General features: G+C 40.5%; 1 protein-coding gene across 1 annotated transcript; it reads right to left on the minus strand.

Moving 5' to 3' along the window:
* Window positions 1–1177: 1177 nt before the first annotated feature.
* On the minus strand, window positions 1178–23703 carry paxip1 (PAX interacting (with transcription-activation domain) protein 1). The gene is made up of 23 exons (XM_022209749.2): window positions 23503–23703; window positions 21444–21578; window positions 20917–20960; window positions 20700–20763; window positions 20334–20444; window positions 20137–20212; window positions 18813–19331; window positions 17464–17576; window positions 15254–16073; window positions 13462–13556; window positions 13212–13307; window positions 12575–12712; window positions 10518–10639; window positions 9319–9503; window positions 8483–8526; window positions 7143–7210; window positions 6050–6152; window positions 5007–5175; window positions 4794–4894; window positions 4014–4148; window positions 3681–3756; window positions 3502–3562; window positions 1178–1470 (listed from the first exon to the last, which is right to left on the minus strand). Exons 1-23 carry the CDS (start codon window positions 23581–23583, stop codon window positions 1455–1457), a joined length of 3372 nt encoding a protein of 1123 aa, XP_022065441.2. The 5' UTR covers window positions 23584–23703; the 3' UTR covers window positions 1178–1454.
* Window positions 23704–23972: the final 269 nt, after the last annotated feature.

Genomic DNA, 23972 nt, shown 5'->3' on the forward strand with positions numbered 1-23972 from the left:
GTTTTGTTTCTCATTTTTTTGTCTTGTGTCACTTATGCATTTTTTTGTTTGTGCCATTTGTCCATTTCTTTGCCCCTTTATAATGTTTGGTCTAAGCTTTTGTTGCGTTTCATGTCATTTGTCAAATTTTTGGTGATTTTATTTCTCGCTTTTGTTTTGTCTCATTTTTGTCATTTACCATCTCATTTATGTAATATTTTGTTGCATTTTGTCTTTTTTTTGTGTGACTTTTGTAATTTTGATCAAAAAGTAAAATACTATATTGTTCAGTTCCAGATACCCGTGTTGTAGATCCACTGTGATCTGTAAGTTGTACTGTTTAAATGATTAAATCAGACATAACGTTGTTAAAACTGAATTTATTTTTTTGTAAGAAATGCCAGGTTGTTCAGATTATTATTCCAAAACTGGCAAATTCTTACTCACAAAAATCGGATCTTTGCGGTTGGTAGCAGCTTCTATCTGAACTCATAGAATCCACATTGCTACACTGTGATGATGTTTAGGGCATGAAAAGTTTTTGTATTTTATTGTATTTTTCTAAATCAACTTTAAAAAAAACCTAAAATGTCCCGTAGGACATTTAAAGTTCTGGTTCTTCACAAACTCTCGTTAAACACAGAGTATAACTGACTGAAGGCCACATCCACCATTCGTGTAAATACCATTTATGAATGATGATGGTACACATAGAATATGTAGCACATGACCTTGGCTCAGGCTGTGTCTAATTCAGTCTGCTGTAGTTTTTGAGGGCAGCACTGCAGGCGACACTGCCCCCTCCCCCGCCCCCCAAACACATACATGACCTGAGGCGATCTGTCTGACAGCCAGCAATTAGAACTTCACCAGTAACTACCCCAGACCCTCATTAACAGTTAATTAAATCAAATCTATCAGGAATTATCTGCCTAAACCTGGGAGGAATACCTTCAAGAAGGCTTTCAAAACCTCAAAAGTGAGAGCTTATGAGACGGAGCTTTTGTTCTGAAATGGGTTCTTCTTACAGCATAAATGTGGGAACGGATTGTTTGACCTGTGAATAAATATCCATTACTGCTTCAAAAAGCTTCCGCTAATGGTCAGTCGATGTTTTTAAGAAACCGACACTACCTAAAAATCTAATATTTTGGGAGGTGTTAACCCATGTTTCTTGACAAGAAAGCAAACAACTCTGTTAGCACAAACAAATGTAGTTTTTATTTAAAAAGTAGCATGTAGAGCTGAAGCCTTTACACATCCTATTTCAACAGGAAAAGGGTTTAATCCTCCATAATTTAAGCAATCATTTCACAAAAATAACATCCATTTATTTATTTCAAACAGGTAACAAAAAGCTACAAAATGACTGGAGATATATGCACAAAAATAAAAACATAGAAAAGTCAGTGTGGCTGGACTGTACACAGGCGGCTTTCTCTTCTTGTCTTCTTCATGTCATCGGTATGACTCAATCAAGTGAACTTATAAGTGTGACTGTTAAGGAAACTTTGTTTTTTACGAGATATCACAGTAACAACACAGCTACAACTTTTCAATATAAAATCACATAACAACAATTAGATCCCCCAACTAATGCAGGATAGCACCATGTGTTGTCCTACCACATTTAGTCAACCCATTCCTATTTAAATGAAGCGGCCAACGCAGCAACATGCCATGGACTCATGCAGAGGGAGGGGAGACGGCAAAATGTAATGGCTGGTCTCTCCTTTGTCCTGTGTCACTATCATTTCTTCGCAAATGTTATTTATTTGAAAGCATTATACAGATAGACCTACACTACCGTTCAAAAGTTTGGGGTCACCCAGGCAATTTCATGTTTTCCATGAAACCTCACACTTTTATTCATGTGCCAACATAACTGCACAAGGGCTTTCTAATCTTCAATTAGCCTTTCAACACCATTAGCTAACACCATGTAGCATTAGAACACAGCAGTGATGGTTGCTGGAAATGTTCCTCTGTACCCCTATGTAGATATTCCATTAAAAATCAGCTGTTTCCAGCTAGATTAGTCATTTATCACATTAACAATGTCCAGACTGTGTTTCTGATTCATTTAATGTTATCTTCATTGAAAAGAAAAAGTTTTTTTCTTTAAGTGACCCCAAACCTTTGAACAGTAGTGTACATGTTAAGTATACAACATGTGTAACACCATAAATTCTTTTATTATTCTGAGCTGAAAGTGCTTGGCGGTTAGCACTTTCGGCTTGCAGCTAGGGTTCGTGTCTGAGCCTTCCTGGGATCTTTCTGCATGGAGTTTGCATGTTCTCCTTGTGCATGCCTGGCTATTCACAGGGTACTCCAACTTCACAATCCAAAAACATGCTGAGGTTAAATGGTCACTCTAAAGGTGTGAATGTGAGTGTGCTTGTTTGACTCTATGTGTAGTCCTGTGACAGACTGTCAGCTGGGATAGACTCCAGCCCCCCCATGAACCAAATGAGGAGTTAGTACTGTATAGATAACGGATGATTTATATCACCTTCCATTAACTGCATTACTTTCTGAACGGTAAGGTATTTGCTCTGATGTAAAATTTAGCCCCATCAGTTTAGACTTACTATGTTACATTTACCTTACTGTAGGAAGCAGGACACCTTTCCACACTTGAGTTTCACAGCATATTTCAATACTTTGGATGTCTACCTATATCTTCCGATGACAGACTCAATTCTCCTGAGTACGGAGGATACCAGTGTTGCACCAATCTTTGGAGAAATATTCTGCCATTGTTTACAGACAATTTTGACGTTGCGCACAAATTGTGGTGACATTTTAGAACCATTGTGGCTCTGATTGGTGGTACTATGACTAGTTCTATGCCTCCCGATTACCGCTGTATTTCTGAAGAGTTCTGGTTTGTGATCAGTGTTCCTCAATGCTTTTCCATCTTTGTAAAGTCACATAAACAGATATTTCACCTCCTCTGACAAATTATTTCCATGAGGGGCCGTGACGCAGACATGCAGATAGACACAGCCCATCAGTCCGAGACAGACCGTTCTGTCGTTCACGTCATTATAGAACTATATTTATGCAGTTAGACTGATTAGAAATTTCATACAGACCTAATAGTTTCATTTGTGTTACAGTGACCAGAGGTGTATTCCCTCTTGTTGCATTGTTTATACTTCTGCTATGTTACATTTTTAATGTAAGCTCTCTAAAGTATAAGTTTTTGACTGATCATATATGGATTTTCTCTATTTGTCAACTTCAAAGTCATGGAAGTATTCTAAGTAACCGTTTGGTATTTAAATGATCCTGTACAGGGCCGTACTCTCTTCTGTTGCATATTTTACATGTACTGTCTGCTTTAATAAGGACCAACACATCAGGTACTTAACCAGAGTGAAGGCTAAGCAAAACGATGACTCTGATTCTTTATGTGTTATCACACTAAAGGGAACAGGCAAAAATTATGCAGTGAGACACAGTTACTGATCTATAAGACGTTTAGTGCTCTGAGCTCTCATTGGCTGTAAAGGATATGAGTCATAGTCAAGTTTCTGGGTGAGAACTCCAGTCAGGATGAACTCTGCGTTGTGGACATCTGGACAACAGAGACATAAGACAACATCTAAGACACACTACAAACACTTCAGCACAGGTTCTAATGGAACAGGTTGTTACCTTGTGTATGCATGTGTCTGTGTGTGTCTGTGTCTTACCAATATTTTTCAAGAAGTATTCTCTACATAGATGGAGGTCATTGTCACAGGAAATTAGGATGATATCTGGAAGATTCTGTTGAAAAAATAAATAAAAAAGAATACTTAGTTAGTACTAAACCATGCTGGACCACTATCAGAGATATTCTAGCATCTGCTTGCATATGATTTCAATGAAAAATAATGCTTATTATTGATTTTTGGACACGAAATGCATTTAGGACAGTCATTTGGTTTCATATTTTCCAGAAACAGCTGGTGTTTCAGGACATGAACTATGCATTTTCCCTGAGTGCACAAGGAAGTGAAAGAACTCCAGCTTCATTTCAGCACCTTGTTCTGTTTATGCTCCATTATCTTCCTGTATGAGGGCTGTTTAGCGAGCAGCTTTCCTCCAGCACTCTCCAGGATGGACTTCATGGTGCTGAGGCTGGGGCAGATCCCCGGGGTGAGGTAGAAGTACTTCCCCTGCATCAACCATCAAATGAAATACAGAGAGACAGTCAGGACACAGTACATTAATCAGAACTACTCCAAGTTAATGCAGCATCGTCCGAGCCGTGTAGAGCTGTGTTCTAGTTTTAGTCAAATTCACTCATTTGATTTGTAGACATTCCAGTAGCATTTTATATCATTGTGTTGTAAATTACATTTTCACATCTTAGCTAATGTTAGAATTTCCCGACTCTGGTTGTTTCAACAGATTTACTCTTTCTCTGCTCACCTAGCATGAGCACTGACACTGGCATTACTGCAGCCATATACTCTCTGCACTACAGAACAGCTGATTATTGAAAATAACTGTCAGAGTTCATCTTGAAAGAGGAATCTAGATGGTTCACTCTCACCATTACTCCTGAAACACATCCCCTCCAACAAGAAAGATATCTGAGAAATCCACCACCTGATAATGCTACTTTAGCTTATCCATTTAGAAGTGCTGGATGACGGTTGTATCTTTACATCATCTAGTTTTTACTCACGGATGAGAATCTTAAAGTTTTATCACAGTCCTTTTTTCCTTTCAAGAATACTTTGTGATCAACAAATGTGTTGCTCTTGCCATTTTTCATGGACATAACGCTAGTGTGAGAGTGAAATGTGTTGTTTAACCTTGAAGAGTGGTGCACTGTGAGCTCTCTTTAGTGACTCCTCCAGACTGAAGCCAAACAACACCTCTGCCTCTGCATCCCTCAGAGTGTAACTCTGCTCATCTGCAACACGCACAGACACACACGTTAGTCTATGTTTCCAGCAGTACGGAAATTGCACACTGAATGAAAAAACAGACAGTTTTAGTAATGACATGAAACTACAAACACATACCCACAAACTTCTGGCTTCTCCAACTCTCCTCCAGCCACTCTGGGCTGATGATGTGTTTCACCACAGACATGGCAGTGAGAAACTTGACAGTGCGAGTCACCTTACTGGCCACCAGGTGAGTGGCTTTCAGACTGCTGTCGGCGACTTCACCACCTAAAGCATGTAATCTCTGCAAGAAAGGAGCAGATGAAGACACACACATGAAACACAACAGAAAGGGAGAAGCTAATGTTGACACCTGTAAAACAGTTACTAGTAACCTTATTTCAGTACTTGGTTATTGCTCCACCAAGAAACGTGGTGGAGTTATGTGACGATTGGCACTGGTTTGTCTGTGTGTCTGTTCACAACATTACTCAAGAACGGATCAACGAATTTAGATTAAATTTTCAGGAAAGGTCAGAAATGACACAAGGACCAAGTGATTACATTTTGACAGTGATGCAGCTTATAGTCTGGATCCACAGATTTGATAAAGATTTCTGTATCATTGCAAGATAGCGTCACGGCGTCACTGTAACTATGACAACAAGTGAACACTACGTCACCTATCTGACAATCACATGATAGCGATCCTACTACAAATCGACTGCCGTGGACTTATTGGGACTTATCCATCAGAAATGATGCAAGGAACAATTGATTAAATTGTGGGGGTGTTTCCGAGTCCCATCAATTCCTCCTGACCGCTACATATTTAGGTCACACGATTCAGTATCCTTACATAACATACACATGCATAACACACGCCTGTGTTCAGTGCAAGGTCATTTTGTTTGTGAGTACATCTATATTAAGTTGCCACATTCTATGTTGCCATGATTTCTGATCATCAATAACTAATAAACAAATGCCACATTCTTAAAAAAAAAACAAGGCTGCATTTCGGACAACGTCAAATGAGGGAATGAACAGCCTTGGTTGTAACTTTAGCATTCTGTTTGATGGCTGGTCACTGCCACACAATCCGATGCCAAAATGGACACACGTGAGAAGAAAAGTCATTTAATAATACATGTAGTGAGTGTTCAGGCACACTTTACCTTTGTGTACTGCTGTACTTGCATGGGCTCAAAGCCTGTGAACATCACCCGTGGGGTGGACTCTGGAGGAAGCTTCTTACTGGGAGACTGGATCTCTTCCAGTCTGCACACACACATGCAAAATTCCACTTTTACTCAAACGATCATGAGAAAATAGTAATCTAGACCAGGGGTCGGCAACCTTTAACACTCAAAGAGCCATTCCCACAGAAAAGAAAACACCGGGAGCCGCAAAATCCTTTTGGCATTTAAAATGAAGACAACACTGCATTTATCGCTTTTTTTTTTTTACCTCTATGCCCTTGTTAATCAGTCGTGATTAATTAATTACAAAGCCTCTAAATAGATAGATTCATTTTTTAATTGTGTCCTTCCACTAATATTTATCTTACTTGGTTAATGTCATTTTTGCTCCTGGACCTCATATGTTACGTAATGTTAGCTGGAACTCAATATTTTGCGAATGTCTATTTAACTTGTAAAATCTATATCTATTTATCTTAAGCTAATAACTTTTCTCCGGTAAGTCGCTGCCCTATTTTTCCAAGACGACACTCCTCTGACTCTCTGACCTGCTGTCTGGATGTGACATCCCGTGTTCTTGCGAGTAACGTGTATTACCCTATCATGAGTACTTTTGACTCAAAGACAAGACGTGTCTTTCTTGGAGTGGAGTTTTAATAGACAGGCTTGCCATTCTTGAGTACAAAACGATGTGAAACTACAGGCGTTTCTTCTCCAGGAGTAAAACAAAAAAAAGGCATGAAATGTGTGAGAATCGGAAGCTCCGTGTTGTCTCTCTGCATCAGCTTTGCGCTCTCATGTCACAGGCACAGCACATCCGGTGGAGTGACACGTCAAAGTAAGAGCGGTAATTTCACAATAAAATTCTCTATATTAAAATGCATTGAAACGCGCCTGAAAGGCAGAACAATGCATTTTCCAAAGTTACAGGGAGCCACAACAGAGGGCTGAAAGAGCCGCATGCGGCTCCGGAGGCGCGGGTTGCCGACCCCTGATCTAGACAGTGTGTGGGCTAACTATGTCCATTCTTCTGTGATGAGCAGGGTGAACCCAGATCTGCTGTACTGACCTGGCCTTCTTGTTTGCAGGCGGGTTGGTGGCGTCAGTGATCTTCTGCTTCTGGAGCAGCTGGAGACTCTAAATGGGAAGTTAATATAACACATAAGACACATAAGTTAAGCTGATAAGGAAATGTGGACGCAACTATGGAGGATTTTGTCCTCTATGTTGGGATAACATGAAGGCAAATCGAGATTTAAAGCCTGGTGTTAACCCAACACTTACCGTAACTGGCATCTTCAGAAAAAGTATTCAAACTAAACATATGACCAACAAAATAGCGATGTGAGGTCAGTATTGAAAGGGCACTGGTCTCTCAGAGCTAAATACAAAGTTAGTAAAGTAGTTAAGGCAGGCGCATTGGCATGAAGTATTTTTTCAGGCAGTGAAGTATAAGGAATTTTGGTTTAGTCGAATTACTTGAGTAACGTTTCAGCCCCAGTGACATTACATTTAAAGATGCACCATGAATGACTGTAGATAAGAAGACTCGCAGTCTACAGAAGCCTGGCACAGGAGGAATAATCAGCAATAAAATATTTCACAACCTTTTGCCAAAATCAATTTCAAAGATAAAGGTAGAGCAACTCAACCCCTCCAGCAAAGAGCAATTGAAAAAAATACGGCTGTGCAAATCAATATTAGACCACCCGTTATCCTTACAAAGTCTGCACGGCTGGCTTTCAACACTGATTATTGAAAAAATAACATTAAAAACAAAAATAACAATAATGATAACAATAAGAATATGCAGAACACCTGTCTATCACAGCCGTTCATTGCAACCTTATCATGAAAATGCAAGATGGCTCCACCAAAAAGTGCAGGAGAAAAGGCAGAAAATGGTGGTCACAGCAGTGTAAAAATTAGCTCCAAAGCCGTAGTCTCTGAAGAATACCTGAACATTTCTCCACAAATTAGGGCAACACTAGCATCCTTCATGCTGAGGAGGATTGAGACTTTCATCAAAAATAAAGATGGACATACGAAGTTTTGAAAAAGTTAAAGATCTGAATCTCAGAAAAAGAGGTTCTATGATGGGACCTGTATTTTTATTGCAGTAAATCTAAACAACAGTTTTTAGTTCTACAAGAGAGCAAACACCCTACATTTCAGTTTAGAAGTAATCAAATTATTGAGTGATAGAATTCTGAATCCTTTGACATCTAAGTGATACTGCACAGAGGTGTACTCACTCCTGTTGTATACTGCATCGTTCAGATGGAGCTGTGTGAGGCTGCACATGTACAGAAGGATGATACAGCCGAGTAAGCGGACTAATGACTGAGCTGTTTTCTGACACACCAAAAAGAAAATGAGTATGAAAAATGCTGTGGCACAAAAACTCACCGCCAAAGCTTCAGGCGATACTTTGATTGGCGTTCTCCAAGCAGCTACAGAGAAAAACAGAAGCCAAAGTCAGGACATAACACAACAATTCCAATTGATACGTATTTGACCACCAGTAGAAAGTTTTACCCTGACAATTTCATGTCTTCCATGAAAACTCACTTTTATTTATGTGCCAACATAATTGCAAAATGGTTTTCTAATCATCAATGAGCCTTTCAACATTAGCTAACACAATGTAGCATTAGAACACAGCAGTGATGGTTGCTGGAAATGTTCCTCTGTACCCCTATGGAGATATTCAATTAAATATCAGATGTTTCCAGCTAGAATAGTCATTTACCACATTAACAATGTCTAGACTGTATTTCTGATTCATTTAATGTCATCTTCATTGAAAAGAAAATGTTTCTCTTTCAAAAATAAGGACATTTCTAAGTGACCCCAAACTTTTGAACAGTAGTGTACATGATCAAGCCGAGGGCCGTGTCCTTGGTCCTTGACCAAGGACTACAGATGGAAATTAGCTTGAAGCTAAATCTGGTGCAACCATCTTTTTAATGTAACTGCACGCTGTCCTTTTACAAATAAACTCGAAAAAAAAAAAAAAAGATAAATGTACACATAGATGTTAACATCACAAACACCATACATTGCTTTCTTTGCAGGGGGGATAATCCACAGTAAGATCTGAAGTTATAAAAACCCACAGAACGCTGTGTGCAATAACTGGATGTCTTGTTGTGCGATATCCCAGATAATTTCTTTCCTAAAATCAATTATACCAGCCCAACCCAGCCCAAGATAACCAGCTGGTTCCATCATCATGAACTTACCCAGCAAGTTCTGGACCAGCTGAGGGTTAGGCACCAGTGGTTCAGGATGTGTGTAGATGGAGTATCTGCTGTGCTGAATTTGTCTCAGTGCCTCGAAGTTGCCCAGTAGTATATCGCACAGCCACTGGGCATTCACACAAGGGATCTTCCACTCCTTGGCTTTCTCATATTTAAGCCCACTGGGTCTGAAGAGAGATCAGTAAGGAAGCTATATCACCAACAACGTACCTGGTTCAGCACAGGCTTATATGGGTGGCAGAAACTTTTCAGAAGTGAAGCTGAAAATCTTTTCAACTCACATGTGACACAGACATTTCACATTACTCTTTTTAGATGTGTGTTTCACAGCATAAATTTTTACAGTGGGTCAATAAAACTTTATGCTTTATCTACAGCACTAACACAAGTTCATAATCAAAGCCCCTTTCAGACATGATTGAATATTAGCTAATCTGGTGGGTTTGAATGTGTCTAAATGAGCACCCTGCTCTCTTTCCTGTAAAACTTGCTTAAGCAATCTCACTAGGTTGACACTTATAACATTTCCGCATCACTTCCAGTGCAGCACAAGTCTGCCCGGCATGCAGTCACACTAACGATGAGGCACACATAAGTGGTGGTCTAGTCTTCCTATAATGGTGCGTTTCAGTGACATTTCTAAGTAGCTATTTTAGTTTCAGTCTTTAACCTACATAATTTTTTAAATTTTCTGCTATGTAAGCATCTTCCTCTGGTGCTTGGGTTCACCGCTAGAAGCCTTAGAAGGCGCAGAATGTTTGATCGATATCGTAGGGCTTGAACACAGGAGACTGATTCTACGGTCGCTGAGCCAATCAGCGCACAGTGCTGTACGCTAGACATTTTGTTTCAATTTAATATTCTTTTAATATGTTTGAATTATTTTTTTTTTTACATTTTTATATCGTTTTCAATTTTTGATGCTAGAAAATGCTTGTTTTACCACAAAAATTATTTAAATAATAGATATACAAAAACACTAAAATACGGCAAAATCTCGCAAAAAAAAAAACAATACAAAATTAAACATATAAAATTTAAAAATCCACGATACACTGAGACCGCAAAAAGTGAACGGTAACATGGCGAAGGACGACTGTATATTGGTGCACTACACTGGATATGTAAGACGGCTACCAATGATTCTCTCTGCAGGCACTCATTCATCCCCCCAATCTTACTCTTTACAGATGAGGACAGTGTTACTGCGACACAGATATCCTGTGTATCTGGCACCAGCAAGGTAGGCCATCAGCTTCAGGTCATCCCTGTCAGCATCCACAAAACCAGTCACTGATATGATCTGAGAGGAAACACAGCAACAGAGAAAATGTCAGCGTAATAAGACGGTGGGTATACAAATACAATGATGAAAAAGTAAGACCCTGGTAATCACAAAAGTGTTTACAATTTGTCCACTTTGCTGTAATCTTATTGTCACAACTTCATTCCACAGCAGGACTAAAACCCTAAAACCACTTAATCTTTTCTTCCTGTGTTGCAGCTATTGTCAGAAATATAAAGTGCCTCGCAAAAGTATTCATACCCCTTGAATTTTTCCACATTTTGTCACATTACAAGCACAAACTTAAATGTATTTTATGTGACAGACCAACACAAAGTAACACATAATTGTGAAGCAAAAGGAAAAATAAGACGTGGTGTTCAAGACAGGTTTTCTTCCAGGACTGCCCTGCATTCAGCTCCATCCATCTTCCATAAAATGTGACCAGCCTCCCTGTCCCTGTCGAAGAAAAACATCCCAACAGCAAGACGCTGCCGCCACCATGTTTCACGGTGGGGATGCTGTGATCAGGTTGATGTACTGTTAGGTTTCCTCCACACATGGTGTTTTGCATGTAGGCCACAAAGTTCAATTTTGGTCTCATCTGATCAGAGCGCCTTCTTCCACATGTTTGCTGTGTGTCAAACTGTAATGCTGCGTGTTGTGGGATGTTCTCCTTCAGCAGGAACAAGGAAGCTGGTCAGAGTTGATGGAAAGATGGATAGAGCGAAATACAGGTCACTCCTGGAAGAAAACCTGCAAAAGACTAGAGACTGGGGCAGAGGTTCACCTTCCAATTTGATTTATGATTAAGTTAGATTGTCCAATTACTTTAGGTCCCTTAAAAAGGTGGAGGGCACAGCTAAAATGCTTGAAATTCCTTCACCGTTTACCTGATTTGGATGTAAATACCCTCAAATTAAAGCTGAAAGCCTGCACTTAAAGCACGTCTTGTTTCATTTCAAATCCACTGTGGTGGAATAAAGAGCCGACATGCTGGAAATTATGTCAATGTCCAGATATTTATGGGCCTGACTGTATGTCTTCCCTCTAAAAGTTTTTAAGTAATATATTCTGTTGCCTCTCCAACAAGTCTGTCATCCCACAGATGGACTCCACGATTCTTGGACTGGAGGTGGGGACAGTAGTCTGCTATCTTATCGTGGGCTTAATTCATGGCATTCTTGTTCTGCTCTGTGTTCTCAGTGAGCTTTGGTAAAGCGACACCAGTGCTGCACCTGCGACAGGTTCTGGTTGGAGTCACCAGAATCTGCTCACAGTGGATCTCCCGCACAGCAGAACAAGGTCTACCATCACCGGGTGCAGTAGTGCAGTTCAACACAGCAAAGTCAGAGTCATTAGAGAACATGTAGCAACCATGTACTATGCTGCCTGTATATCACGTGTAGAACACACCAGGTACGTTTAACACACAAGCACTAGGACTTCCTGTGTCCAGCAAATTTGAAAATGCATATTTGATTTTCAGCAAAGCCCTTTTTAATGGTAAAACATCAAAAGTTGCTGTGATACCATTTCAATTCAATGAAAACTCAAAAGCACTTTGAAGGTCTTCAGATTATACTGACTACATATGACGCTTGTCTGATTATTTCTCTAGGAGTTCATCGATTTGGTGACAAAAACTTGTAATAGCACACATGATATGAATATTAAATATGAAAAATACTGCCATAGCTGCCACATATGAAGGAGTTGAAGGCCCACACTAATGCAGATATTTTGTGAAACCTTTTTAAAGGGAATGTTCTCTTTATCGTGCATCCTGGCTGGAAGCTGGGCTGAGAGCACAGGGTCAGTCACACTAAGGTGCCCCTGGAGCAGATGGGGTTAGGGACCATGCGTGGCAGCTTGGTGCCGGGGATGGACTCCCAACTTTCTGATCAGTGTGTGTGAACAAATGTAGCAGCTGTTTGTGGGGTGTGAACCTACATGATGAGAGCAGGGTTTGGATCCAGGAGGGAAGGCGAAGGGTAAATGTAGTGTCCGGTGAGGTGGAACCATCCTCTTCCTCTTCAGCACAGTGTTTAGCCAGTGGGCGGTCACACAGCGCTTCCCTTCTCTCAGTGCCTGGCACAGGAAAGGGTTTTTTTGTTAAAGTAGACTAAATCAAGGAGCATAAGTGCTCTACATTCATCTCACTGTTCATCCAGACTCCTCCTACTGCATGATTTACAGCCGTGGAGTACTGTAATGGTACTAGTGCTCAGATGGATACTGCTTATTAATTTGATCTTTTAACAGCACTCTCACTGCTTATTTTTGTTATTTTTAACAGAAAAAAAAATGTAGTTGGACCATCCCCTTACACACACAGGCTCTGAGAAAGAGAACGCATCTACTGTGGATTGGAAATTCCAAAAATGCATTACAGAAGAATTAGAAACCCAGTTGCTAGGACAAAATGTGCAAGACAACATGTATACAGCAATAACAGGAAATGTGTTTTTCTAATTCTCCAATATCGGTAGCAGAACTGGTCGTGTCTGACTGTTTTGATGCTCTGATCTTTAAGAATAAATACCTGGTCTCAGTATCTATCGCTACTTCTGATGGCATGAATCCGTACCTGGACATATGTGCTGCTGACTTGACTCTCACAGAGCAGGTGTGTGCAGCGGCTGGTCAGAATGGGGTCAACAGCGCCTCCACATGCCTGGATGACCTGTAGGATCAGTTCAGCAAACACACATTGATCTAAATATCTTTTACCATTTTGTCACCATCTTTGATGCTGTCTTTCTGTTTATTTATCTCAGCCAGTTTCAAAAGGAAACCAGCACCTTTATGCTTTTGCTGTGACTCAATGTCTGTCTTACCCTCTTCCATGTGGCCAGGAGTTGTTTGTCAGCCATCTGTTCTGGGTAGTCAGCAACAGCAAACACACAGCCCAGCAGAAAGCCATCCTGTGGAACTAAGATTAAAACAGGGTTTATGCTCTGTCTGAACTATGACGTGAGGCTAAAATCAAAGGAGACTCTTAAAATACAGATGTTGGATCAAAAAAAATAAATCCCTGGCTTCCTTTCAAAGAGAGTCAGCTTCTCTTTAGTAATATGAAGTCAGTCATTTTTAACCAAATCATTATGACCTCAACCACTGAATCCTGGACTTCTGAACATTACTCTTCCCTTAAGAGGAGCTGAAGGCTGCGATTGTCAGCTGGCTTTAAAGAATAAAGTGGGACTTTTCTTCAGACACACAGTTCTGTTTTTGGATCAGGATGTACATTTTGCAAGACCTTTACAGGATGGTGTCAGCAAAATTTTATAAAGTTGCTGCCTGATTATGATAACTGCCCTGTAATTAAAACGCTGCTACAGTAGCCAACCTTAGCCCATATTTGGATAAGCCACAATTCTGGGTTTCAAACCAGCAAAATTTTAAACCAGTGGAGGACGACGCACCTTAAACACCCGTCTTCATGTCTGTGCTTGGAAGACTGGCCAGGTTGTGTCAGAAACCGCCTTCAATTCTAAACCTTTCTGGGTTAGGGTTAGGCTGGGGTCCTAACTTCCCTTACCTCTGTCTGATACCTGGCTTTTCATTTAGTCTTTCAGTGTGGCTGTTTGGAATGACTATAATTACGTTTACTTATCATGGTTGGCAAAGGGATGCTAATGATTAACTGAGGTTAATAATTCTGTTGATGAAAAAAGTCGTGTGTGGCGGCTGTCTGGTTTTAGCTAGCTGAGGCTCGTGCTACTGTTAAGCAGGGATTTTCAAACACTATCAGAGGTCGTAAACTAAGTGTCTGTCAGCAGAGAGCAGCCGTAGCTCCTCGGGATGCTAATGATCATCAGTTAATTGATTAACTGTCAGCAGTAATCTGAGGAATTCAAAAATATATATAACTGCTACCTTCTACTTTTTAAGGACCAGAAGTAGATTGTCGTTTGAATTGATACGCTGTGGTTGAAAAAGTGCAATGTTTAGCCTTGTTCCCAATTTATAAACTTAGGAAAAAGCACAGTTAAAAAAAAAATAAAGATATTTTCAGAATAAAATATCATTTTTAAAAAAACAAGTCTGAATCACTGTCAAGCTTAACATTAATTCAAAACTAAAGTATGCAAAGGCAAGTATTCATTAGAATGCCAGATTGATTAATACCCCGCTGTATCCATAGAAAAAGACAACAGGGGGTTACGTTGCGACCAAATTGTGTACTGGTGCCACCAACTAAGAAAGTTAGCAGTAGGTTTAAACTGTTGTCGCCAATGGTTTTACTCGTTCTTCTTTAAAGTCTCCACATGTCTGGATGACCTGTAGCATCTTTCTGTGTGACACTCACACTTCTGTGGTCTGATGTGGTAAAGCTTCATCACATTTTAAACCATCTACAAAAAGCTCAGTTTTATTAGACCTCAACTGAACTTTATAAAAATTGTAAAACATAATCCGTATCTGTCAGGAGAATTGCATTTAGGAAATTCTGAAGTTCTACAAAGCATTTGTGCTCTTCCATGATAGTGGTAATAGTGGTCAGTGCAGCGCTTTGATCCAAGCCGATAACATGTTTCACTACAAACCCATCACTTACACTAATATAAAGCATTACAGCCTGAAGTGAACCTGATCATCCTCCACCCTGACTCTGGCTCTACTCACTTTCTTGTCCCAGCTCGTGTCCAAACAGCGGGGAGGTGTGAGGAGGCTGCTGGAGCTGAGGCTGCAGCGTAATCGTCGTCTGCTGCTGTTGCTGCTGCTGTTGCTGTTGCTGGGCTTGCTGACTCTGATGCTGCAGAGCCTGCTGCTGCTGCTGTTGATTCTGCATGTGCTGCTTCTGCATCTGCTGCATGTGTTGCTGCTGCTGCTGCTGCAGAAAATGCTGCTGCTGTAAGTGCTGTTGGTGCATCTGCTGTTGATTCTGCTGCTGCTGCTGTTGTTGTTGCTGTTGTTGTTGTTGTTGTAACATCTGCATGCGTTGCTGCTGCTGAAACTGTTGAAGCTGTTGCTGCAATACCTGTTGCTGCTGCAGTTGCTGTAGACCCGGCCGCAAGAGCTGCTGGGGTCGCAACTGCTGCTGGGAGAACGCGTGCTGTTGCTGCTGCTGGGAAAACATCTGTTGTTGGTGCAACTGCTGCTGCTGTTGCAGAAACTGTTGCTGCTGCTGAGGCAACTGTGGGAACCCTTGTTGTTGAGCACCCTGTGACTGTTGTTGATGTTGTAACTGCATCATCTGATGCTGCTGCTGCTGAAGCTGCATCATGGGATGCTGTGGTTGCTGTGGCAATTGCTGATGTTGTTGCTGGGAAACCTGGTGCTGTTGTTGCAGCAACTGTTGCTGCTGCTCTGCTGTGAGAGGCTGGCCGGGCAGTTTGGACTGATTAAACAGAAGAGAGTTGGTGCTGTTAGGGGTCTGAGGATGGCTCTGATTGGTCTGCTGCTCCAGTGGCTTTGTCTGATTGGCTGCCAGATTCTGGATAATCTGCAACAAAGAAAACATGTTTAAACTTAGAGAAAGTGCTAAGGGGTGGTACTGTGCAAAGACATTCGGTACTTGTGAAAAAAACACAGTTGCATAAAAGATGCTTTCTAAAAATATGAGTAGTCTCTCTTGCTTCTACAGGAGCGCTTGGACAGCAGCACATTTAAAACACCTGTCTGTTGTGAGGGCTCTGGCTGATGCAGAATGACCACTACCTCATTCTTTGTCACACTGTTAACTCTTAGGATTTGACAGAAGTCTGTTTCAGTAACCTGACATTTCTAGGCTGGCTGTCCCTCTGCTAGGTTTGTTCTCCTGCACAGCTGTTTCAGTTTCGCTGTGTGATTTTGTATTAACCATCCTGTTATGCTGTTGTTCCTTGCACACTACCATAGTTAGCATAATAGTTTGACAATGCACTACATGTATAAACTATTAAATTCAGAAAAGAATGCAAATATTCATCAGACATATGAGTGGTAAAAACAATTCCTGATTTTGATTGTTGTACTGAGTGGTGCACAAAAGTTTTTGGGTTGACCTTAAAGAGTGGGACAGCTTCAGCTACACAGTACCACATAAATAAAACATATAGCTGTATTCTCATTTGATGAGGTTGTAAAGTTTAGTTAATAAACAGCAGTTAGAAAAGAAAGCACTTTGGAAAAGAAAATAACATGTTCAGGTAGAGAACATGAGGATGCAGCGACAACTACTGTAGTATTTCAGTGGAGATTTAATAAACTGGGAATGGAATGATGCACCGGTGTTCACAGTTGTATATGGTCCCTCTACTGTCTGTCCAATCAGAACCATGTTTAGATGGGGCATCTGTCATCCCAAATGATAATGGGAAGAATTCCTCATTTAGAAGCAAAATCAGGATTAATGTGAGTTATAAAAGCACGCTCTATAAGGAAAAGCTCTAACCTTTAAAGGAGTTGAATTGGTATCTGAACATTACATTTTTAACCTGACAGTTTTCTGGAGAATATTACATCATCTAAAATGCAGATGCACATTTTGAAAAATGGCTGAGACAGAAGGTGTGAGCAGATAGCAGATATTTGGCTTAAACATGCAAAATCACTGGAATGGCAGCGTGTTACTTTGGGATTTCCTTCAACAGCATTTGCATATCTCACTGCAACATGTCTTGATACTGCCAAAGTAAGGCTTGAAAATCTGTAATAAGATATTGTCTAATGAGAGAATAAAGAAAAAAATTATCTGGGACAAATGTTTTGTGAAACATAAACGCTTGGAATCTATGGCCAATATTCAGTCACATTAGAAGGAGATCAGTGATGCTAATCAGTGACAGCAGGCAGAACAAACCGAGTAAAGTATTGCAACTGTGATTATGTAGACAACCGTCAGGGCTTCTTACATGTGCTACATTGGCGGGCCGATTGGTTGGCTGCATGTCAGAGTTGTTGGTGATGTTGCGGAGAGTTCTAACGGCCGGGGTCCACCCGGGGATGCCCTCTGGAACTGGAACACCTAAAGAGGAGAAACTTTGATTAATGGAAAACTGGTTTCAGAACATCCGTACGGCAGATGTGATCCCAGCATTAACAGTAAATAACAATCATCCACTTTCAAAACTAAGATTAAGTGCATAGAAAATCTTTCGAAAAAAGTCCAAACTTGAAGGGTACGTTCTGTGTTGCTTCACAAACATAATGTAATGCAGTAAGGAGATGTATTCACTTTACAAGAGTCGATTTGACAGTCTCACTAGTTATTATGATGCAGAGTATTAAACAGAGTTCAGGACAGAAAGTCTAGGAGGATATTGCTAAGGAACAGAGAATCAAAAGAACAACTTCACATTTACCACCATTTTACCTAATGTCTGCGTGTCCATCAGTGTTACAAATACCAGTATTTAGTAACAACTGCCTCACGCAATGATCCATTTCATGTGTTCCCCACTTTATATTTACACATAAAGTTAAAAAGCCAAAAAATAGTTTTGTAATTTGTGAGAGAATCTGAAAAGCTGTGTCTGTCATAAGTTACATTGTGTATTCATGTAGCTACACTATAATGTTCTTCTTATTTACAGTTTTCAGTTCACATTAGTGTAATATGATAACACCTTAGAAAAAGGTTCAGTATATAACAGAATATCGCAGAACACCTAAATGCAAAGTGACGCAAAATTGCATCATCTCTCATAATACTGCACGCACCGAAACTGGAGAGATCATCTCCTCCCACCCTGCTCCTTCAACCCAAACTTCTCCCTTCATCCTCTCAAGCTTGCCCCCCTTCCCTTTCCCACCAGCTGTGGTGACCTCCACCAGCTCAGTCCCACCTCCCCTCACTCCACCTTCTCTGTTGTTTCAGTTGTCTATGTAAACATGCCGCTGTTACAAATACCTTCCTTTAAAGGATCAATGAAGCATCTTATCTTATAATCACATTATTTTTAGGTTGCCAAGTAAAGTATTTCCTCGTCTAAGCAATCAAAAACAAATACTACAGAAAGACTATATTTAAACTACAGAGCCAAAAATAGAAATTGAATAGGTCTGTGATTTTGGTTTCTAAAGAGGAAAAGAGATATAATGTCCAACTCCTCAGCAATGTAGTTATAAACTGTTAACAGGGAGCACATTACCTTCTTTAGGCCAGGATATGCTCACTGAAACTGAAATCAAACCTGAGAAACATCCAGTGAATCCCTGGATCCAGCAGTAGGAGGGTTATGAACTGTCCTAGCATACTGACCTTGCTGTGTGGAGTGACTGATGGCAGCAGTGGCAGACCGAGCCTCTCCTGGCATGGCTCCTCCACTGCCAGGTACAGGGGGTGCAGTTGCACACAGGTTGATCAGCCCACTGGCTGTGGATGAGACGGGGTCTTTGCTGCCAGGTGGCCCACCCCGCCGTCTGGCTGTGCCAGTTGGAATTGGGGGAGTCGGTGTGACAACTTCAGCTGGTGTCCAGTTGAGGTTGGTGCCCTCCTTTTCTGTGGGGGAGTCATCATCAGAGTCATCAAACATGCGCTCACTGCGGCGCTCAGGTTTGCGGGGAGAGGTCGGGGAGACAGAGTTCAGTCTCTTGGGTCCTGGTCGTCTTCGGGGGCTGGACTCCTCACCAGAAGAGCCACCACTGGATCGCTGGGGGCTGTAGCTTCCATCTGATTGAAACTGCTGGTCATATGACTCTGCTTCACTCTCCTCCTCTTCTTCAGGCTCCACATATATGAGTCTAGGGTGATAGAGTGCTTCATCCTTCCTGCTTTTGTCTTTAAAATGTGAAAAAAGGGACAATTGCTGAGTATCCATTTATTGACTTAAATCTCATCACAAACATGTTTAGCAACTCCAATTTTAATCAGTAACTTTCCTAGATTACTAGATTCAGTCGCTATAGATAAGAATGAAATCAGTCATTAACTGCAGCCATAGTTTGCAACTGCGACTAAAAATTATTACATTTTTTTCTACTGGGAGGAGGGATATTTATTTCATAATGAAAAAGCCACAGGCCAAGGTGACACCTTCAAACATCTTCTTTAGCTTGACCTACAGTCCAAAACCCAAAGATAACCAGTTTAATTAAAAAGTGAATTACGGTACTATTAACTATTACAGTTGGGGCTGCACAGTGGAAAAAAGGGGTTGACACTGTTGCCTTGCAGCTAGAAGGTCCCTGGTTCACATCCTGGCCTTCTCAGGATCTTTCTGTATGGAGTTTACATGTTCTCCTTGTGAATGCATGGGTTTTCTCTGGGTACACACTCTGGGAGTGTGATTGTTTGTCTCTATGTGTAGCCCTGTGATAGACTGGTGACCTGTCCAGGGTGTCCCCTGCCTTCACCCTAAGACAGCTGGGACAGACTCCAGCCCCCCCATGACCCTGATGAGCATTAAGCAGTGTATAGATAATGGATGGATGATTACAGTTAACTAATATAGCTGATTAATTTATTGTCAATCAACGAATCGTTTAATCTTATCTAGAGAGAAACTACATCATCAAAAGACCAGCTATTAAGTAAAGCAAAAGTATTATGAATTAATGAATACATCAGTTTGACATGGCGTTACCTTTAACAGAATCTGTTATCCAGTCCAGGGTGACAATCTTGATGTTGGGGTGTTTCAGGGCACACTCAAACTTGGCCTGAGGACAAAAGAATATACGACCAAAAACACACAATTTAAAATTTCCATGTATAATGTTCACCTGCAAAGTACTATTTACATCATGAATTTTGAAGACTGCCCTCAGAGCAGGCACTTACCCCTTTTGGTTCCTTAACCACTAAATGGGTGACCTTCTTGTTGAGGTTAAGCTGACATTCTCCTCCATAGAAAGTTATGTAAGCCCACAAAGTGTTGAGATCATCCGGAAGCTGCGTACAAACACACACAGAAATACATCACAATGACATGCTTCAGCTTCTGAATAAGTCACAATCTTTTAAAAATAATTCTGGCTCTGATGGGTTCCATAACCTGAAGATGAGCGTTTTTCAAAACAATGCAGGATAAGTACAGCAACATAGAATGTAGCTTGTCTGTTTAGAAACAATTCAAATATTTACTGCTGAATAATTTAGCTTATTAGGCTCTCTCTCTCACACACACATACATGCACACACACTTACCCTAGGAAGACAAGCTGTCACTCCAAAGAATATCTGTCCTGATTCTGGGGAGAATCCAGTAACACTGTAGTGTTAATGGTTACAGAAAAATAAAATGTTGTGTACCAGTGAATCTTTTAGAAACACATCTTTTAATTTCTAAAATTTCAAATATTAGGCTCTTATTAACACTAATACTTTTTTAAACTCCAGTTTGGAGTTGATAGAAGAAGGATACGGTAACAGGTCTCCACATCGGACTGACAGAATCACCCAGGACGGCTGGAAAACACAAGAGAGTCATGAGCTAATGCTACATCGTCACATCATCTTCTCAGTTAAACAATGTCAGGGTGCCTTTAAATCACTAGCATGGCTTGACTGAGAATGATGCAATTAATCAAATGAGGACATGTTTCATTTTTATGCATTGAAGAAAGAGTTTGACATATTGCAAAATAACCTTGTTGATAACCATCTATCTTCAGTCTTGCAAACCCAAACTCAGCTGACACTTGTAGCAGTGAACAGTCATTTCCTTAAAACCAACTCACCAAGTGAAAGCATATTGTTGTAGAGGCAGAAAAAGTTTTATACCTGTGCTAATTAGTCCTGAATTTAAGAACAATTTTCATCCAGTTAAAAAAGTTTTTTTTTTTAGAAAACAGCCAATAACTACTTAACTATCAAAGTCAAAACTTAAAACAGCTTAAATAAAACCTAACCAGGGCTCAGAGTGTGAAGACATTCAAGCACAACCCTTACCTTCACAACAGGCAGGTCAAAAACTTCTCTTGATTCACCCACTTCAGGGTTGTCCCCGTCCTCTGCAATGATGTGAGTGGCCAGAGCATTGTAGGACACCTCTTTACCTTTCCCTGCTTTCAGCAGCTGTACAACCTGGAGGAGATTTCGGTCCAGACATCAAAACCATAACAAACACACCAACTAAATGAGAGCACATGATGAAGCAACTGCAAAGTTCATAAAATATATAAGTAAGTCCGACTGGTCTTGGCCTGAAAGTCTGAAAATGAAAGCAGACAAATTCAGCATGAAGTTGTCGTCTTGGTATATTTTAGAATCCTTCTTCAGACAAAAAATAGACCTGTGTGATTAAACAAAACATTTGAGGATGTCTTCTTGGGCTTTCAAAAACACTCATGGACTTTTGTCACCCTTTTATGACATTTTAGAGAGCACATCAGTTAATCCAGAAAATAATCACCAGATTATTCAACAATGAAAATGATCATTAGCTTGAAGACCTATTTGTCAGTAGTGACTACATGTATAATCAGACAGAAATTTAGAGCCTCTCTCCTGTTTGTATTCAAGTGATTTTAAAGGCTACATCATTTAAACAAAGCATTTGTCAAATATTCATTTCAGCAAAACTCCAATTGCAGTCTGACATTTGTTCCTGTAATTTCTTTGCCCTGCTATCAACACTTTTACCCACTATGACACTGTTTCAGTCAATCTGACTGAAAACCCAGATTAAGTCCATTAGAAACCTACATATAGTGTCTTAGCAAAGAAACATAAAAGGGTAAATTGATGCAGTACCATTTCAGATCTGCTATTGTCAGAGTTAGGGATATAATGCAAAAAGACCTTGAAAATACCTTTTTTGCTTTGGCCTTCAGATATGGCTTTGCACTAATCACACAGAGCTTTGTGCTGCTGAGTTAAAAGGACAGGCATGCTACTTCATGTAGTGAAGACACTGCAGACAGAGCACCTGTATTTTGGTCAACATCATCTTTTCATTAGCCAAAACATTTCAATGCAACTGAAACAGCATCTCTTTTGGCAATCACATCTGCTGCTCTAAGGTCACTTTGCTGTTCACATGAAAAGCTCACATGTCAACAAACGCAGTGTCTCCAAGAATCCTTCAATCTAGGTAAATTATCTTCTATCAGACAAACTTGACAACCATGTGAGTTTTCTTTTTGTATCAAGCAGAAAATACAGTTGAAGTCTGATGTGTCTGAGTTAGTTTGCCTTATGGTGTTATGGAAACACCATAACACCATTTTTTTTTCTCCATGTTCTCCCTCTAGCTCTGAGTGACACTCTCAGACATGGGTGTATCATTTCACAGCAACGTCGCATTTCTGCATTTTACAGAGTTAAACTGATAAGACTGAATATTATCCAGCAGCTAACACGTTGTCTCTGCTTAACACAAACAAGCTCAAACAGAGGTGCGTCCATGGAGCACTATTTGGCAGGAAGTACAGCTCTGTGCCACAGGTCTCCAGTGCCAATGAGTGAAACAGCGGTGACACATGCGCAGTAATGAGCGCCCAATTGAGCAAGATGTAGGCAGTCACAGGTTGATGTAAAATAACATAGGCTAATCCTGTGCGGCGTTTCACTAAGCATCAGAACAGCGATGTAACAGCGCTGAGGCTGATAAGCACGGGCGTACATAAAGCATGCTACTAAATGCAAGTTTTAGCAGCAGCTTTATAAGCCGCTGGACCGATAAACCGCAGGCTAGAAGCTAGCAGCTAACCTACGAAACTCATAGCAAATGCTAAAGAGCTGTGTGGAACTGCAGAGCTAACTAGCTTCTGCACTTCATAGTCAGTCAACAAACATCACAGACATGCTCACATGCATTTACAAGACAGGCGGGAGGGATAGCCGCGACAGTTCAAACGTTATCTAAATAGTAAGTTTACCGTTTATTATGCCATCCAGATAGCTTAGCTGTTTAGCCTCTTCTGTGATACCTCATTTAGACTGAAAGGGTCTAGCAAGTTAGCATGCTACCAACTTAGCTATAAAAAGCTAACGTCCACAGTCTCACCTTCTGGTCAATGTCCCCAACCACGTAGAATTTGACATCTTTGAAAAGTTCATCGGAAACCTTCTTTTCCTCTTCAGACATGATTGTCCATTAATCTCATAGGAATATGTCCTATGAGCAAGTCAGAGGCTAAAAGAGGAGAGTGTGAGAGCTGCTACAGCTGATCTGGATACCAGAGACACTCTAGCGCCAAATCGCTGAGCGCGCCTTGGACTACAGCATTTTGGAAGTACTGTGGGGGTCGGTAAAATATTACCAGCCGAGAATTCGTTTGTTTTGTCTTTTCTGCTCTTCTAATGTGCTATGCCGCATAGTATTACAGTGTATAAAAATATTTTATCCAAAAAATTTAACGGATAGGTTCACAAGAACAAAAAAATATATATTTTTTTTCTCAGCCACATATAACCCCCCTGTAGTATAAATGTTGATGTTTTTCTCTAAACGTGGAAGCAGATTATCTGAACCAG

This window comes from Acanthochromis polyacanthus, chromosome 9, assembly GCF_021347895.1.
Source record: "Acanthochromis polyacanthus isolate Apoly-LR-REF ecotype Palm Island chromosome 9, KAUST_Apoly_ChrSc, whole genome shotgun sequence".
Classification (NCBI taxonomy): domain Eukaryota; kingdom Metazoa; phylum Chordata; class Actinopteri; family Pomacentridae; genus Acanthochromis; species Acanthochromis polyacanthus.

Bases quoted from the DNA above. Each gene is read 5' to 3' on its own strand.
- paxip1 (XM_022209749.2), bottom strand. From the start codon at position 23,583: ATGTCTGAAGAGGAAAAGAAGGTTTCCGATGAACTTTTCAAAGATGTC. The intron at 19,332-20,136 runs GTAACGCCATGT...CACATTTTAAAG, and splicing joins GATAACAGATTCTGTTAAAG to ACAAAAGCAGGAAGGATGAA. The intron at 6,153-7,142 runs GTCAGTACAGCA...GTGTGTGTGCAG, and splicing joins CCTGCAAACAAGAAGGCCAG to ACTGGAAGAGATCCAGTCTC.